Raw genomic sequence first — 17146 nt, 5'->3', positions numbered from 1 at the left:
TGAGGGATCAGACAGAAAGCCTTCTCCCCAGATCAGCATCTCCTAGAGATCACTAACCTCAGCTCCCAAGAAAGCCCACCTTTCCAGATGGGCCACCAGCCATGATTCATCACCCCTGGGCAAGCCACAGCCCTGAGAGGGCCTGGGGTCATATTCTTTCTGTCTGTCTCTGTCTGTCTCGTCCACTGGGTCAGGGCTATTTTGCTCCACAGTTCTCCCTCCTTCCAGATTTAGGGGCCCTGCCCCCTCCATTAGTGAGGCCTTCAGGAATGACTGAGGAGCTCTCCCCTTTAATCTGTAGAAGTAATTTCATGTTTGTCTGTTTGAAATAGAAGATGAAAGGCAGTGGAGATTGGGGGGCGTGAAGCCCAGCATGGCTCTACCTGCCCACCCCTGGTCCCAGGGTTCAGAAGGAAGGAGAGCTGGGCACCCATGGACTGAGGGTCGGCAGCACAAGGACCACACCCAGACCGAGTTGCCACCCTGGGCCCCTGCCCAGGCAGGGTGGCATCTGAGCCACCGCTGGAAAGTGTCATGCCAGCGTGTGCAATAAGAAACACAGAACTCTACCCTCTGGGGAGACCCAAAGGCCGAGCGAGCACCAGCCCCTGGAGGCCAGGACAAGTCCCCAAAGCCCCCTGTCTGCCAGCCCAGCCTGGCCTGGGCCTGAGGAGTTTCTGCCATGTTAGTTCTCTGATTCTCTGAAAGGGCCACACACACTTTAAATGGGCCAATAAAAAGATACAGTTTCTTTTGCCTCTGGGCCTGGGACCCTCGAGGCTCTGCTGTGCAGTGCCTGTGAGGTTAAGTTCAGAGCATAAACTGACACACCAGGCTCTGGGAAATGGCCCGTCTCTTCAAATAGCAGCCCAGCGGTGCCATAGGAGCCCCGCTGGGGCTTTGATTTGGGAAAACAAACAGAAATGGCACCGTGGGCCCTTCGTGGCCCCCACCACAGGACCAATTTAACTAGAAAACTCTAGCTCAACTGCTCTGGTGGAGGAAGCAAGATGAGCTCAACAATAGCCCCAAACTTTGGGGGGAAGGGGGACGAAACAAGCTGTTTGTCTCCTCAGCCCCTCCTCCGGGTTCCTTTTCTTACTGCAAGTGTGTTCTTGTAAAAACGATTAGATTGCAATTTGTATAACGTGGTGACCCCCAAATTCAGACGTTTCACCCCTTTTCTCTGGAAAGAATGTTAAGAATGCCTCTCGGCCTCTCACAGTGGGGGGGCGCAAGGGGGGCGTGCAGAGCCTTGGCTGTCGCACAACTTGTGTGGGAAAGGGGCTGCCGCTTAGAGCCTCAGGCCAAGACAGGAGCAAGGGCCAGCTCTGTCACTATAGAGGGCCAGACAAAAAGTCCATTCCCTTCCAACTCCTGCGCACAAAGCCGGGGCCTCCAGGAGCCACTGAGGGCTGGGGGGCCTCCACCCCAGCCTCCCCCCAGCCTGACTCCAGCAATTCTCTCTTGACCCAGGGAAAGATAAAGACAGATGGGGCTGCCCCTGTGAGCCTGATGAATGAGACACAGGCCGGGGAGGCCTGGCTGTGTGTGGCTTCCCCCAGGAGTCCCCAGAGTACCTGGGCAGGAAAAGCAAGCAGAGTGTGGCCTCATCCCAGGGACCCTTGAGGAGGGGATCAGGTGAGGGAATCAGATCTCCCTGGCCCATCCCAACCTGAACCTGCTGCCCAGGCAACTCCACTGAAGCTGGAGGAAAGTGGGATGACAGGAACTTCCTGACAGTCAGGGAGGAGGAAATGTAAATAAGATACTTATACCCCGCCCCATCACCATCTTTGTGGGGACAGCTAACTGGAGGTAGGCACTGGCCTTGAAGACCCAGATGCCCTGTCTGGGAGAGGCCCTAAGCACCAGGCTGGAGTTGGGCGCAGAGGGTCAGTCCCTGGAAGCCCCCCTCCACCCTACCCCCAGTCTGGGTCCTGCAGGCCAGGGAAGCCAGGTGACCTGCTTCACTGCCTTCCTCCCTCTGAGTTCCCTCATCCCGGCCTCCACACGCCTCCCTTGCCTGGCCCGCCTGAGCTCCCAGCACAAGCCGTGGCCCATAGAAAGTCCTCCTGTGCTAAACTGCCCTGAGGTAAGATAATCCTGGCTCTACCTCCTCACCCACATCTACGAATGCCCATGGCCCTCACACCATATACAGCCACTGTTAACACACTGGGTTCCTGATGATGCTCCTTGGAGATTCTGTGGGTGTTCATTCCTGCATCTGTTTGGGTGTGAGGATACCCCACCTGGCACGTGCAACTGCAAAAATGCAACGATGGCTTTTGGTGAGAGGGTGGAAGGGTGACAAACACTCCACCTTCCTACATCTTCTGTGCCCCCAGGGGACAGATGGCCTGAAGGTATAAGCTGGACCCAACATGGTCACTAAGAAAATAGGAGGGTTTTTGCTCCCTTCTTTCTTTCCACCCTCTCCTTCCCTTTCTTCCTTTCTTTGATCAATAACCATTTACTGAGCACCTTCTGTATATGAGGCATTGTGCCTAATAGAAACTGCAGGGAGATGTGAGATAAGACTTTGAGGGAGACACTGTCCCTTCTTCAAGGAGTTTTCAGTCCAGGGAGGGAGAGAAGTCTGTCATCTATCCAACCAACAATACAAGGGGTGGCTCGGTGGGTACCAGAAGAGAGATGAAAGAGATTTTTATAAGGGGACAGATAAAAGAACATCTCTTCAGTGAGTGACAGGATTGTGACAGGCAGTGACAGGAGATGGGGGACGGCTCAGGTGAAGGGCCAGCAACAACAGAGGTGCAGGGCTGGGGCACCTGGCTTGGCTGGAGGCATCGGTATGTGAGGGGCACAAGCTGGTGGGATCCGGCTTCCTGACCATGATGGGCCTCCGGGTGCTCACTGCTCAGCCAGCAGGAGAGCAGGGAGTGGTTGTCCTCGTCCAGCCCCCTGGTGGGGAGGGGGAGGGAATCAAGGAGGCAGACAGGTCCCAAGGATAACCACAGAGTCCATGGAGACCAGGAGAAGCCCACCGAAGCTTCGCCTGCCCCAGTCCCATCAGGTGAGTGGGAAAGGCCCTCCCCAAGCACAGGCCTCTCGCATGCATGTGCGCGTGCACAGCCCCAGCACCCACACATGCACACGTGTTCAGACACAGTGGCTCAAAGGCCAGGCAGACGGGCAGCCCACTTTGTACTGCTAACAAGAGGACCGTAATTACAGGAAGGGGCAGCCGGGCAGATAAAAGGATACAAAATTTCAACATCTGTTGCCATAAAGGGATAAGGAGAAGTGAAACGCAAAGTATCAGTTTGGTGTCAGCAGGCAGAGAGCCAATTTCAAAGAGTTGGTTGGGGGGGATGACAGAGGGGACAAGAAAGAAAAAGGGAAGGGGTGGGGGGAGAAAGAAAGAAAGAAAGAGAAAGAAATTACAGGGTTCCTCAAAGAGGTAAAGAAAAAAGAAAATGAGAAAAGCTGTCAATAATACTTTCAAAGGAGAAGGCATGTACTTTAAAGAGGGGCAATTCCCATAATCACCCCGACTGAGGGCCAGGCCCCCTGCCCCAGGTGGAGGTGGAGGGCGGGGGCAGAGACAAAACCACACCTGGGTGGGATGGGCACTAATGGTGCCCTCAGAGTGGCCCAGCCTGCGCTCAGGACACCAGTTCTTTCTGCAGACAGAAAGGGTTGCAGCCAGGCGCCCCTTGTCATTCCAAACACCATCGGATGCCATGACATGTGTCTCCGGTGTTCAGTCCAGGGTTCCAAGATAAGTTCCCAGCCTGAAGGGAAGCTATACCAGGCCACATGGTGGCCATCAAGGGGGCCCTATGAATGCTCTAAGGGTCACCAATTCCAGCCACAGGGGTGAGGATCAGGGAGGGCTTCATGGTGGAGGTGCTATTTATGCTGAAGAATGAGCAGGGTTTCAGTAGGCAGAGAGGGGGTATCCCAGGCACAGGGGTCAGCTAGAGGAAAAGCTCAGAGGGGAAAAATATAGGGTGTCTGTCAGAATATGTGAGAAGCTTCTTTGCCCCTGCCTTTGCTGAGAAAGAGGAGATTTAAGGGCTAAGGATGGAAATGGAGGAGTCATGGGGAACTGGGGATGATGCGGGCCTGAAGGGGAAGGGGAGATGAGGTGGGATTATGCAGGGGCCATGAATATGGTCACACACATACAGAGCAGCACAGTACCTAGCCAAGGACTCAAACCCTCAATGCCCTAGGAGTAGCCAAGTCGCCAAAACCCACCCCTACCGACTTCCTTACCCAACAGTCCCCAGGCTGGCTTAGGACCACAGCTGGACCCACTGTGACATCTCTAACGCTGAGATCACAGGCCTCTCCATCCTGGTGCCTGCCTCCCCACTGCCACTGGGGTTGCCCACTGTGCCCTGATCTCAGGGCACCAATGGTAGATCCAGCTCAAATGTACCTTGGCAGAAAAGGTAAAATCCACAGCAAGGGCAAACCAGGGGAAGATCACTGGCTTGATGTGTTGTCAAGCCAGTCAGAACCGCCACCCACCCCTGGGGTCTTCCAGCAGCCCCCACATAGATAACACCTTACCTGGGGCTGAGCCAAGGGCCCTGATCAAATGCAGATGGAGAACACAAGATGGGCCTTAATTCCTCAGACCCAAACTCAGGAACAGGATGGCTTTGGCACAGTTCCTCAGGGCCTAGCTAGGGATACTTCAGTGGTTGGCTATCAGTACAGTCTCTCAGGATAGGGCCCTTGGGGGCCAGGGACTGGGCCTGAATGCCATCTATCCTCGGAAACAGGAACACTCTAGCACGTCCAAATTGGGTGAAGGACTCCATCTTTCTTCCCATCTGATTTAGACAGGTTAGAAATCCCCTGTCCTTGGGCCCGTCCCCAGCTCTAGGAGAGAGGAGGGCAGGAAAGGAGGAAGGGAGAGGGGGACAGCCAAGTTCCTTACCATCTAGGCAATGGCTTTGTGCCCACGGCTGCTCTCAGACCTGTGTGCTCCAGCTAGCACCTCCCCATCCCTAGCCCAGAGGGAGAACAGAGTCTCCAGGAATCCTGATGAACAAAGGGCTGAGGGAGCCATGGTGACCTTGAAAGAGGTCTCCAGGCACTGTGAAAAGCAGCCTAGGCTGCCTGAGGACCAGTACCCGAGAGACACAGATGAGGGTGTGCTGGTGCCCAGCAGGCTGCCTGCACCTCTGAGCCGCGTCCCAGCCCCCACCATCATCCCGAGGGCAGCCCCTGGAGGGGCGATGCTCTGAGCAAAACTGCCCCTCCGGTACTCCTCCCCCGCAAGCTGTAGCACACACATAAAAGAGAAAATCCCAGAACTCCTCAAGTTTCAGCGGTGACAGGTTAAAAGCAAAGAATCCACCCAGCACCAAACACCGCCCGCAACTGAGTCCTGCCGGCGATGCCGCTCCACCTTCCAGATTGGCCTGTCAGTCAGGCTTTGGCGTTATTGAAAGATCAAACTCTGTCCTGCCTGTTCATTACCTTAATCCTATTTTCTACATGGCTTTATTATCTGCTTGGGCTTCTCTGGGAAAGACAGCTACAGACAGTCGTCCTGTCCATCCGTTTCCTCCCACCGAAAGCAGATGCCTCCACCAGGGCATCTTTCCCTCAGTCCCTGCACCACTGGTCCTCCAGGCTTCCCTGGGAATGGAAGAGATGTTTAAGCAAGGCCTGGCTCCTCAGTGGTGAGGAGGGGAGTCTGGGAGCTAGAGAGGAGGGAAAGCCAAGTGATGCCCAGGGCGGCCTTGCCTCAGGCTGGCGTAAGGGTGCAATGGCTATCTGTTGTCTGGCTTCAGTGAGAACTGAGGCCATAGCTGTCTTGTGCCCATTTTCATTTGGGTCCTTTCTGAGTTCTGTAAAGACCCAGTGTTTAGGGTTAGTGAGGTCTAGGGATTTCATAAGAGAATGCTGTTGAGGCAGCTGGTGCCTTAGAACGCCATCCTGACCATAAATCTGTGCCCAGAAGCATCCCTACCAAGGCAACCACGGGCAGAAGAGGCCAAAGACTACTCAACCTTCAAGATAAAGCTGGGTCACGGTGGGGTGGTGTACACCCTCCCTGCCCCAGCTTGTCCGCCATCCCAGGCCCAGATCAATATTGATGCCAAGCATAAGGTCCAGCTATGTGACTAAATAAAACTGACTTTCAGCAGAAATGTCCATCTCTGCAACCTCAACAGTGAAAAAGCAAACAATCCAGTTAGAAATGGGCAAAAAACATGAGCAGACATTTCACCAAAAAGAATATACAGAAGGCAAATAAGCACAAGAAAACTTGTTCAACATCACTAGCTATTAGGGAAATTCAAATTAAAACCACAATTAAATAACACATCCATGAAAATAGCTAAAATAAAAAACAGGGACTTCCCTGGTGGCGCAGTGGTTAGGAATCCACCTGCCAATGCAGGGGACACGGGTTCGAGCCCTGGTCCAGGAAGATCCCACATGCCATGGAGCAACTAAGCCCATGCGCCACAACTTATGAGCCTGCGCTCTAGAGCCCGTGAGCCACAACTACTGAAGCCCACGTGCCACAACTACTGAAGCCTGCGTGCCTAGAGCCCGTGCACCACAACGAAGAGTAGCCCCCGCTCGCCCCAACTAGAGAAAGCCCGTGCGCAGCAATGAAGACCAAACACAGCCAAAAATAAATAAATTAAAAAAAAAACAAAAACAAAAAAACAGTGACACTACCAGATGCTGTTGAGAATGTGAAGAAACTAGATCTCTCAGACACTGGGGTCAGAATATAAAGTGGTAAAGATACTCAAAATAGTCTGGCAGGTACAAAACTAAACACACACTTACCAATGACTCAGCAATTGTATTCCCCCGCATTAATCCCAGAAACCTGAAAACGTATGTCCACACAAAAGCCTATACACAAATGTTCATAATATGAACATTATGATACTTGATCTGCAATAGTCAGAAAATTGAGAACAACCCAAACGTCCTTCAGTGGGTGAATGCTGGTCGATGGGGAAAGAAACTTTGGTACATCCATACCAGGGAATACTACTGAGCGATAAGAAATAAAGCACGATTGACACATGAAACAACTTCTGTGGATCTCAAGGGAATTACGCTCAGTTAAAAAATAAAATAAAATAAAGCAAATCTCCAAATGTTAGATATATTATTTGATTTATATAATACTTTCAAAATGACAAAATGACAGAGATGAAGAGCACCTAAGTGCTCTTCACTTAGGTTAGGTTGCCAGGGGTTAGGGGCAAGAAGGAGTGGAGGAGGGGAGGAGGATGGGTGCAACTATAAAGGGGTACATGAGGGGTCTCTGTGCTGATGGAACAAACAGTTCTTTATCTTGACTGTGGTAGCAGTTACATGACTCTACACATGGGATAAAACTGCAAAGAAATGCGTACACACGCACACCCCCCACACACGAATAAGTACAATCAGATAAAGGTCTGTGGACTGTACCGATGTCAACTTCCTAGACTTGATATTACGTAAGATGTTACACAGGTACCTTGCCTTGCTACTTTTGTAACTTCCTGTGAATCTATAATTAGGTCAAAATTAAAGATTAATAAAACCCCAACAGAATGGCAGGTAATCAGATGGGAATGTGTCAAGCCTGCCAAGGCAGAGAATTGTGAATAAAAACTGGATATATTTTAACTGTTCTGTATTGTTCTTCTTACAGATCTGTAGGCCACTTCTAAAACTTCTTTATTTTAGAAAAATCATCTCTGAGGATAGATGGGATTTTATATAGCCACACAGGCACTCCTTAGAGAAGAAGTATCATACATCCAAACTGTTGTTGTTGTTATCATAAATTCTACATGAAATTATTTACCTATTATAAATTACTTCAACAGTCTCCTCAAGCTAACAAATGATTCCATGTGCGAAGGGGCCACAGCGGAGGCTGTCAGTGGGTTTTGGGGCAGGGTCCTTCCAGCATCCTCCTGAACCACTCGGCCAACTGAACCAGGGGCTGGCTCAGCCAGCTTTCCTCTGATTCCCACCCGCTCCAGCCCCGCCCACCCTGGAAGCCATGGTGGGCTCAGGAATCTCTTACCTGTTGAGGTCCCAGATTCTTAGGGGTGAGAAGTGCCCACAACAAGCTGTCCCTGTCACAAAGGAGCTGCCAAACAAAAGGAGAGCAGTCAGGTCTGGCTTGTCAGAACTTGTGGCGGAAATGGCTATACAATTGGAAGTGCTGTGCTTATTCTCCAGGGGATCATGGGGTTAAGCCAGGATGAGAGAAGCAGCCAAGAGAGCCATCAGAGAAGTTGTGGGAAAACCATATGGAAGCACAGTGAGGGCTGTAACCTCCCAGAGCTGCTTGGCCAGAGGACCCATGGATTCAATAGCTGAGTTTGCTGCTCAGACCTCGTTGGGTGGTCTCTGCCCACCATAAAAATGGATCTCTAGATGTGCAACTGAGGCCAAGGGAGAGCAAGCCTGTTGGGCTTCGGTTGTATGAACACCAAGTTCACAATGCCACACCACAGAAATGGTCTCCTGGGAGTAGGTTGCTGGGCGCCGGAAGGGGATGCCCTCCCTGGTCAGAGGTGAGGGAGGCTGGGGGGCTTTACCGAAGGTTTTAAGAGCTGGGGGAATATGGTAACATGGTACAAGCACCAGGCAGGTATAAAGGCACCAAACTGAGAAAAGGCGAACTATGAAAGGTGGGTAACAATGTGAAAAGGTGAGGGTGGGAAAGTAGGGAATGTGAGGGGCCAGGCAGGCAGGACTGCTGTGGAGTGGGACAGGAGTCAGACAGAGTTTAAAGGATAATGACAGACACTGCCAAGAGGCAGGAGAGAAGGAACACTCAGTATTTCCCAGAGTCTCTCTTAAACCCCTAAAAAGTTCAACATATACAATCTGCAGAGTTTCATTTTAAGTGGAGGCCCAAACCCAGTGAGAAGAAATCTGTGCAATGAGCCAGGCTGGCCATAGTGCTAGGACTAGAACTTGAACCCACACGCCAGACCACTCCTTTGTTAGAGGATTTGGAAGGGGTTGGGAGGGGGAGCCTGCAGGAACCCTGGGCTTGAAAATCTAAACTGGAACAAGAGAGCTGAAAGCAGTTATGTCACTCAGGAGCCCTGGGGCAGGGACGGGCCATGTCCCTACACGTCTGGGCATGGGGGGAGGAACTGGACATACTAATGACATGTTAGCAATGTGGGACAGCAGTCCATTGGCCCTGGCCTTGCCCAGCACCTCTGGCTCTCTGATCCCAAGCACGTCAGTGGGGAGGTGGATTTCCGCAGTCGGGGCTCTGAGAAGCCGATGGCTTTGGCTTGGTGGGGGGTTGGCCTGCTAGTTGCTGATGGGGAGATGTTAGGGCAGGCATTGGCCAAGCCACTGATTTACAATCAAAATTGCAGGGCAGGGATCTATGTTTCAACCCCAGGCTGACAAAAAGGCCACATGAACCACCCTGGAGCATCCATGCCTCAAGTCAAGACTTCTCTAGGGACATGCTCGGTCTTCCCAGCTTCCTCTCAACCCATAGGCATGCCAGCAGCCACTAAACTAGAGTGACATGCTAAAACAGCCACTCCATCATGCCCCAAGTGACTCCCAGCCTGGGAAGCAGCCACTGGACACTGAAGCCCCAAACTACAAAGCCAGGTGTTATCCTCACTTCCCTCCCCCACCAACATTTTTCTCCTGAGGGTAATCCATTAATAACTGGTAAAGCCAATTACTTTGGGTTGGAAACATAATAGCCACTTAGAAATCATTCGAGCGGGCAATTGGGCTCTCCAGACTTTTGAGGAGTAGGGGGCCAGGTGAGGGGCGCCAGCACAGACATACAGACATCTCTTAAGGAGGCCTATGGCAGGCCTCTGACAGGCAACAGGCCTAACTTAGCGTCAAGGTAAGTCAATGGAAAGAGATGGGAGGCACCTGGAAGCTGAATCCCTGCTGCTCCCACAGCTCTGACCCCCAGCAGGCCGGGCCAGGGATGGGAACACCTGGCCCTGGACTCCTGCCCTCTGTCCCTGCCCACCCGGCCCGGCCCCGGCCCTCTGCCTCCAGGAGAAGGGCCTTTTTTGATTGCCTGGACATGACAGCCATGAACATTTCTTTCCAAAAGCTGCCCTTTTCCCTTGCTTAACCATGTGAAGCAGGGAGGAGGAGCAGGAGGGAGAGTAGAGAGTCTCCGTGGCATTTATGAGGGCTTAAGAGTTTAATCAAATATAACACTCAGTAAAAAAAAAAAGAAAACCACGTATGCAACAGTCAAGCAGATTTGGAGCCAGGTCCTGCTTGGAACGTTCACCAAGTCTCACATCCAAACCACAGGAACTGTCCAGGGACAGGGATGACAAACCTGTGCCGAACAGGCAGAGGCAGGAGCTGCTGGCTGCTTGGTGGCTTGACTGGCCTTCCTCTTAAGTCCTGCCACACCCTGATCTCGCCTTCATGAGACAAATGGTATTTGGGGGGTTATCTTCCCATCTTCATTTTGAGATCATGGACTGTCTGGTGGCTCTTGTGTACTCCAGTGCCCAGCACGGCGCCTGGCCCCAAAGAGGTGCCCCAAACAAACCTGGGGGCCTCAACTGAAAGGGCCTTCCAGAGCTCACAGCCAACAAGGCTGGGCAAGCTAGTCACACGAGCTGCAAGGGGGGTCCCTCTGCTTCTTAGAGGAGTAATTCCCAAATCACCAGACTCAGACCTGAATGACACATGACACAGCCATACATCGTTGGAACGGTGAAGTCCCTCATAAGCAGTGCAACCAGATAACAGATGAGAAGTACCAGCAATACCTAAAAATGTCCACACACGCATAGACACACATGCTCTCACACAAGTGCGTGCACTCTCTCACCCTGAGCGTCTAAAAGTCATTCTGACTCCACAAACTCTACTCTTTTTGGACCAGAAAGCCCTTATCAGAAGCCAGCCTTCTACAATTTCTGGTCTGGGATCCAGTCCCAGACCCTGCCCAGATCCCCAACCTACCATACTGGCCTCCTGGCCCCAACTCAGGCAAACCTGGCATCACAGAGATCATCATCAGGCCCAAGAAGTAGACATAGGAGCCCTCACATCAGAGAGACCAGGAAGGTTAGGGGTTCTGGTACTCAAGTTGAGGAATAGAAAATAGCAAGATACAGAACAGAGGAGAGGAAAGTATGAAGGAAAATTAGTTGGGTGTGGACAGGGTGAAAAGAAGGTAGACCCTGCTGCCTCTGCCTTAGTTTAGACCCTCTTAATTACATTAGGAATTGACTGAGCACTTGCTGCGTGCCAGGTTCTTTTTTTTTTTTTTTAATAGGCTCTCAGCCATTTTACTTTTTTAATTTTTTTTTTAACTTATTTAATTAGTTTATTTTTGGCTGCGTTGGATCTTCGTTGCTGCGCGCGGGCTTCCTCTAGTTGCGGCAAGCGGGGGTTACTCTTCCTGGCGGTGTGCAGGCTTCTCACTGCGGTGGCTTCTCCTGTCGCGGAGCACGGGGTCTAGGCACGTGGACTTCAATAGTGCGGCCCGCGGGCTCAGTAGTTGTGGCATGCAGGCTCTAGAGCACAGGCTCAGTAGTTGTGGCACAAGGACTTAGTTGCTCCTCGGCATGTAGGATCTTCCTGGACCAGGGCTCGAACCCATGTCCCCTGCATTGGCAGGTGGATTCTTAACCACTGAGCCACCAGGGAAGCCCGCGTGCCAGCTTCTGAGCAAATGTTTCAAAAGCATTTCCCTGTCTAATCCTTGTAACTCTATATAGCAGGTACCACTTTCCCTATTTGATAGACGAGGACACTGAGACACAGAGAGGTAACGTAACTTGCTCTAGCTCACACAGGGAGCAACTAGTAGGACTAGAATTTGAACCCAGTTAGTCTTAATTCCAGAGCCCAGGTGATTTTACACCCCGTGCCCCATAAGTTCTCTCCCTAGCACCTAGTATCATGCCTGACACATATTAAAAACTCAAATGCTTATTGAATGAACAAACGGACAAGTGAACAAACGACTCCACCTGGAAGAAGAAAGGAGCGACTGTGGGGCTCTGAGGAGGGGCAGCAGAAGGGGCGTGCTCGGCAGCTGTGCCCCGTGGCTGGCCTGGAGCTGCCCAGCTGGCCCAGGCCCCAGCCACCTCTGAGCTGGGGCTGACACACTTTGGCAAGGGAGGCCACCAGAGCTGTCACATCATTCACCAACATGCCCATCAAGGGTATTCAGTTCTCTTCAACCCGCATTGGCATTTTAATTACTGTTGGGTAAACTAATTTGTACAAATGAAGGCCGGGCTGCCTAATAGAATATGCAAGCTCTCTGACCTCTGACAGGCACTGACACGAGATACAAAGGCCGCCGAGGAAGGCTTTTTATCTGAGCCTTATTACTCTCTATTACTCCAATTAGTCAGGCTCCAGTGCTCCTAATTGGAGGAAAAATTGCAATTAAATCAATTTTTGATGGGCTGCAAGTGGGCTCCCGAACCGCCCTGCTTGTGAAACACTGATATTATAGCAGCAAAGGTCACAGGCTTCATCGGCACCTGGGGACCCCCGAATTCCCTCGGCCCCCTCCTAAAATGCCTCAAGGAAACCTCTGCCCCTCCATCGGCTCGGCCAGCAAGGGTGGGAAGGAGAGAGTCATTAGAACATGTCAGGTCTCATCGCTGTTGCCGCCATCTGCTAACCTGCGCCATTGACATCATTATAGCGGCTAAGTCCCAAAGCATGAATGCAGTGCGAAGGTCACACAAACTCACTGGGTGAGGAGAGGCCAGGAGCAGAAGTACAAGTGACAGCACTGTGAGGGAGGGACCAGTGGAGTGGGAACAGGAGGTCAACAGAAGTCAGGAAGAGGAGAGACATAGTCTAGGGCAGGTGAAGGGTGAGGCAGCCAGTTCCTAAGATCCAGCCAACAGGGCACCCCAGGCCACCCAAGGGGAAGGGAAATAGATGTACCTGGGAAGGAAAAAAAAGAAAGACAAAGAAATCTTGTTCTTACCAGCAAACATCCCACCTCGCAGTGGGGAAATATACACCTGAATGCTGTCCACAGACCCAAGAGTCACATCAGTGATGGGGGCAGGAGCACACTGCGGGGCCTACCATCTATAGCAGTGCCTGCCTGTAACGGCTGCGGAGGGAGCGCACAGAACTAAAGCTTAAGAGCAGGGAGGGGAAGGTAAACACAACTTCATTCATCAAACTAAAGGATAACAAGACCAAAAAGCCTATCTGAAGCTTGAATGAGTAAAGTTTAAGGCAAATGAAAAGAAGTTCCATTTCACATAGCAACTGGCATACCACTACCTCAAAGAGATGGTGCAGACAGAAAATATAAATTCAAAAGACGGTTAGCCAACTTCATGGGTGATTGAATCAAAATGGATTAAAAGGGAAAGAAGGATGTGCCTTGTCTTTAAGGGGTCAAGACCAAAAACATGTTGAATAAATGATGGTCCCTCTACTTAATGGAATATTACACAAACATTTAAAATGATTTTCCCAAAGAATATAGACAAGATGTTTATGATACTATTATAAGAAAAAAAAGTAGAGTACAAACAGCATTAACAGAACTATTTTAAAAATAGCTTGTGAGGGGAAGGTAAACACAACTTTGTTCATAAAACTAAAGAATAATAAGACCAACTTTTTTAAATTACAAAGGAGGCAAGAATATGAAATGGGGGAAAGGACAGTCTCTTCAATAAATGGTGTTGAGAAAACTGGACAGCTACTTGCAAAAGAATGAAACTAGACTATCCTATACTATACACAAAAATTAACTCAAAATGGATTAAAGACTTGAATGTGAGGTCTGAAACCATAAAACTCCTAGAAGAAAACATAGGCCACAAGCTCCTTGACACCAGTCTTAGCAATGATTTTTTCGATCTGACTCGAAAACAAAAGCAACAAAAGCAAAAATAAACAAGTGGGACCACATCAAACTAACAAGCTTCTGCACAGCAAAGGAAATCATCAACAAAATGAAAAGGCAACCTACTGAATAGGAGAAAATATTTGCAAAGCATACATCCAATAAGGGGTTAATATCCAAAATATATAATTTTGGATATATATTTATATTATATATATATCACATATACATAAAGTTGCAATTTTGGATATATATATATATATATAAAGTTGCAATTTTACAACTCAATTGCAAAAAACCAAACAATATGATTAGAAAATGGGCAGAGGACCTGAACAGACATTTTTCCAAAGCAGACATAGAGACGGCCAACAGGCACATGAAAAGATGCTAAACATCACTAATCATCAGGGAAACGCAAATCCAAACCACAATGAGATATCACCTCACACCTGTTAGAATGGCTATTATCAAAAAGACAAGAGATAACCAGTGCTGGTGAGGGTATGGAGAAAAGGGAACCCTCGTGCACTGTTCGTGGGAATGTAAATTGGTGCAGCCACTATGGAAAACAGTGTGGAGTTTTCTCAAAAAAATGAAAAATAGAACTACTATATGATCAAGTAATTCCCTTCTGAGTATTTATTTTTTAAAAACCCAAAAATACTAATTTGAAAAGATATATGCATCCCCATGTTCACTGAAGCCTTATTTACAATAGCCAAGACATAGAAACAACCTAAGTGTGCCTTGGTGCATGAATGGATAAAGAAGATGTGGTATCCATATATACAACGGAATACTACTCAGCCATAAAAAAAATATGGAATCTTGCCATTTGTGACATGGATGGGTCTTGAGGTATTATGCTAAGTGACATAAGTCAGGCAGAGAAAGACAAATACTATATGATTTCACTTATATATGGAATATATAAAAAACAAGCAAACAAACGAATCAAATCAAAACAAAACAAAATGAAAAACCATGTTCATAGATACAAGGAACAGACTGGTAGTTGCCAAAGGGGAGGAGGTAGGGGATGGGAGAAATGGGTGAAGGGGGCAAAAAGGTACAAACTTCCAGTTATAAAATAAGTCATGGGGGGGTAATGTGCAGCATGGTGACTATAGTTAATAACACTGTGTTGCATATTTGAAAGTTGCTAAGAGAGTAAACCTTAAAAGTTCTCATCAAGAAAAAAATTCTTGTAACTATGTGAGATGACGGATGGTAACTAGACTTATTGTAGTGATCATTTTGCACTGTATACTAATATAAAATCATTGTGTTGTACATGTGAAATTAATATAATGTTATACCTCAATTTAAAAAATAGCCTGTGTGTAGGAAAGGAAAGAGTGGAAGGAAACACACTAAAATGCTTTAAGTGACTGTGTTTGGGCAACAGAGTGATTAGCGATTCTTTCTCCTTTTAAATTTTATTTTCCAAATCTTCTTTAATGAGCATGTGCTACTTTTTAAAGGGAAAAGCATATTATTTACATCTTGTGAGAGAAAACACAACATAACCAGACATTCCTGCCCACTGACTCACGGCCAAGAACAAGTGGACCCGATAATGAGCTGCCTGCTGGAGCAGGTGTCAGCAATGGTGGTCTTGGCACACCTTGGGCTGAAGCTTTGGGATGGACCAGTAGCCTGAGGTTAGGACAGGAAGCCCCAGATCAGAAGGGAGGGATCTTTCTCCCAATTAGGTGCCAGCCGGTAGAGAGCAAGACTGACTCCTGATTCCCACAGCGGGCAAAGGCCTCGAACACCTGTCCCAGTGTCCGTCTGTCTGCCTGCCTGTTTTGTCTGTCTGTCTGTCACACACACACACACACACACACACACACACACAACCCAGGCCCCTCTCAGCCCATGTGCATCAGGACAGGATGGTGCAAGTAAGCCACCTAAAAGGTCAGGCTCTGGAAAGAGTGTCCAGAGGCTGGGCCTCCCAAGGCTCACCCTCCCACTGCAACTCTAACAAACAAGGGCAACAAAGCAGGCTTTCTGCTGCCCCACAGAGAAGTACAGTTCAACAGCTGGGAAATTCCTCTATAGAAACACAAAATGTTCATTTTCCATTTTAACCAGTGGTGAAAGGGCAGCCTGGCCAAGCATATAAGACCCTGGCCCAGGCTAAACAAGTGGAGGCTTGAGGTAGCGGCTGCTCTTCCCAAATAAACCAATTCCACTCAAGAAGCAGAAACTTAAGGACCTCCCTGCTGGCCCAGTGGTTAAGAATCTGCCTTCCAATGCAGGGGATGCAGGTTCGATCCCTGGTTGGGGAAATAAGATCCCACATGCTGCGGGGCAACTAAGCCCACACGCCACAACTAGAGAAGCCAACGCACTGCAACTAGAGAAGCCCGCATGCCACAACAAAGACCCAGCACAGCCAAAAATAGATAAATAAAAATAAATAAATCATTTTTTAAAAAATCAGAAACTTGAGCAATGGAAGGGCAGAGTTAATAAAGAGAAAAAATTAACTACATTAAAAACAAAGACTCACAGTACAATGGAGTAACATATGTTCATTCAATCTATTGCATTTAACAAGATATGTTGGAGAAGAGTTTCTACACTCTATTTTCCATCTATATGGCCTCTAAACACAAGCTTCATCCACTCCCAAGAAGAAGAAATGGCAATATGTTCCAGTGCTAAAGGAAAAACTGACCGGGTCAGACTTCCTGAGAAATGATGAACATTGATTCACAAAACTATGTACCTAACCAGAGGCATGGAAAACGAAGAAATACGTATGGTCTTTAATTGCAGACACTATAACTGTCTACCTAGAAAATCCAAAAGACTCAACTAAAACTATTGCAACAAATTCCGGAGTAGGATGAGGTGGATGGCATGCTGTGTACGATAGTGGAAAGGAGTGTGGGCTCAGGGGTGCTGTCTCTGCCACCCAGTAACCATGTGATCTTGCATGAGCAATTTAACTGGGCTCTAAAGCCCAGTTTCTTTACCTATAAAACAGAAATAATATTAGGATCTAGACACAGGCTTACTGTGAAAATTATATGAGATAAGATGCTTAAATCAGCGTACGGCACACAGCAAATACCCACAGGTGTGAGCTACTATACACCAGCAATCACCAACCAAAATGAAATTAGAAATCCATTCACAAAAAAGAATGACTTCTTTACAATTTCTTTGTAAAATAGCCAAGAATAAATCTAACAAAACAAAACAAAAACAAACAAAAAACCAAGAGAGCCCCATATGAAAATACTCTGCTATATCCTTTACTAATGGACATAGAATTGCTGCATAAGTGGAGAG

The 17146-nt window shown here is 48.7% G+C and overlaps 1 protein-coding gene across 3 annotated transcripts in view; it reads right to left on the bottom strand.

The window, feature by feature from the left end:
- The window catches only part of FBXW4 (F-box and WD repeat domain containing 4), an 80830-nt gene that overhangs the window by 3157 nt on the left and 60527 nt on the right, over window positions 1–17146 (bottom strand). For 2 of the 3 annotated variants that reach the window (XM_057531300.1, XM_057531298.1), the window contains one exon: window positions 8045–8110. The exons of the other annotated variant lie outside the window; for it this stretch is intronic. In XM_057531300.1, coding sequence (XP_057387283.1) covers window positions 8045–8110 — 66 coding nt within the window. The remainder of the gene's footprint in view (window positions 1–8044; window positions 8111–17146) is intronic. 3 annotated transcript variants of the gene reach the window in all.

This window comes from Balaenoptera acutorostrata, chromosome 16 (assembly GCF_949987535.1).
Source record: "Balaenoptera acutorostrata chromosome 16, mBalAcu1.1, whole genome shotgun sequence".
Classification (NCBI taxonomy): domain Eukaryota; kingdom Metazoa; phylum Chordata; class Mammalia; order Artiodactyla; family Balaenopteridae; genus Balaenoptera; species Balaenoptera acutorostrata.
This window is presented reverse-complemented; position numbering and strand designations above follow the sequence as displayed.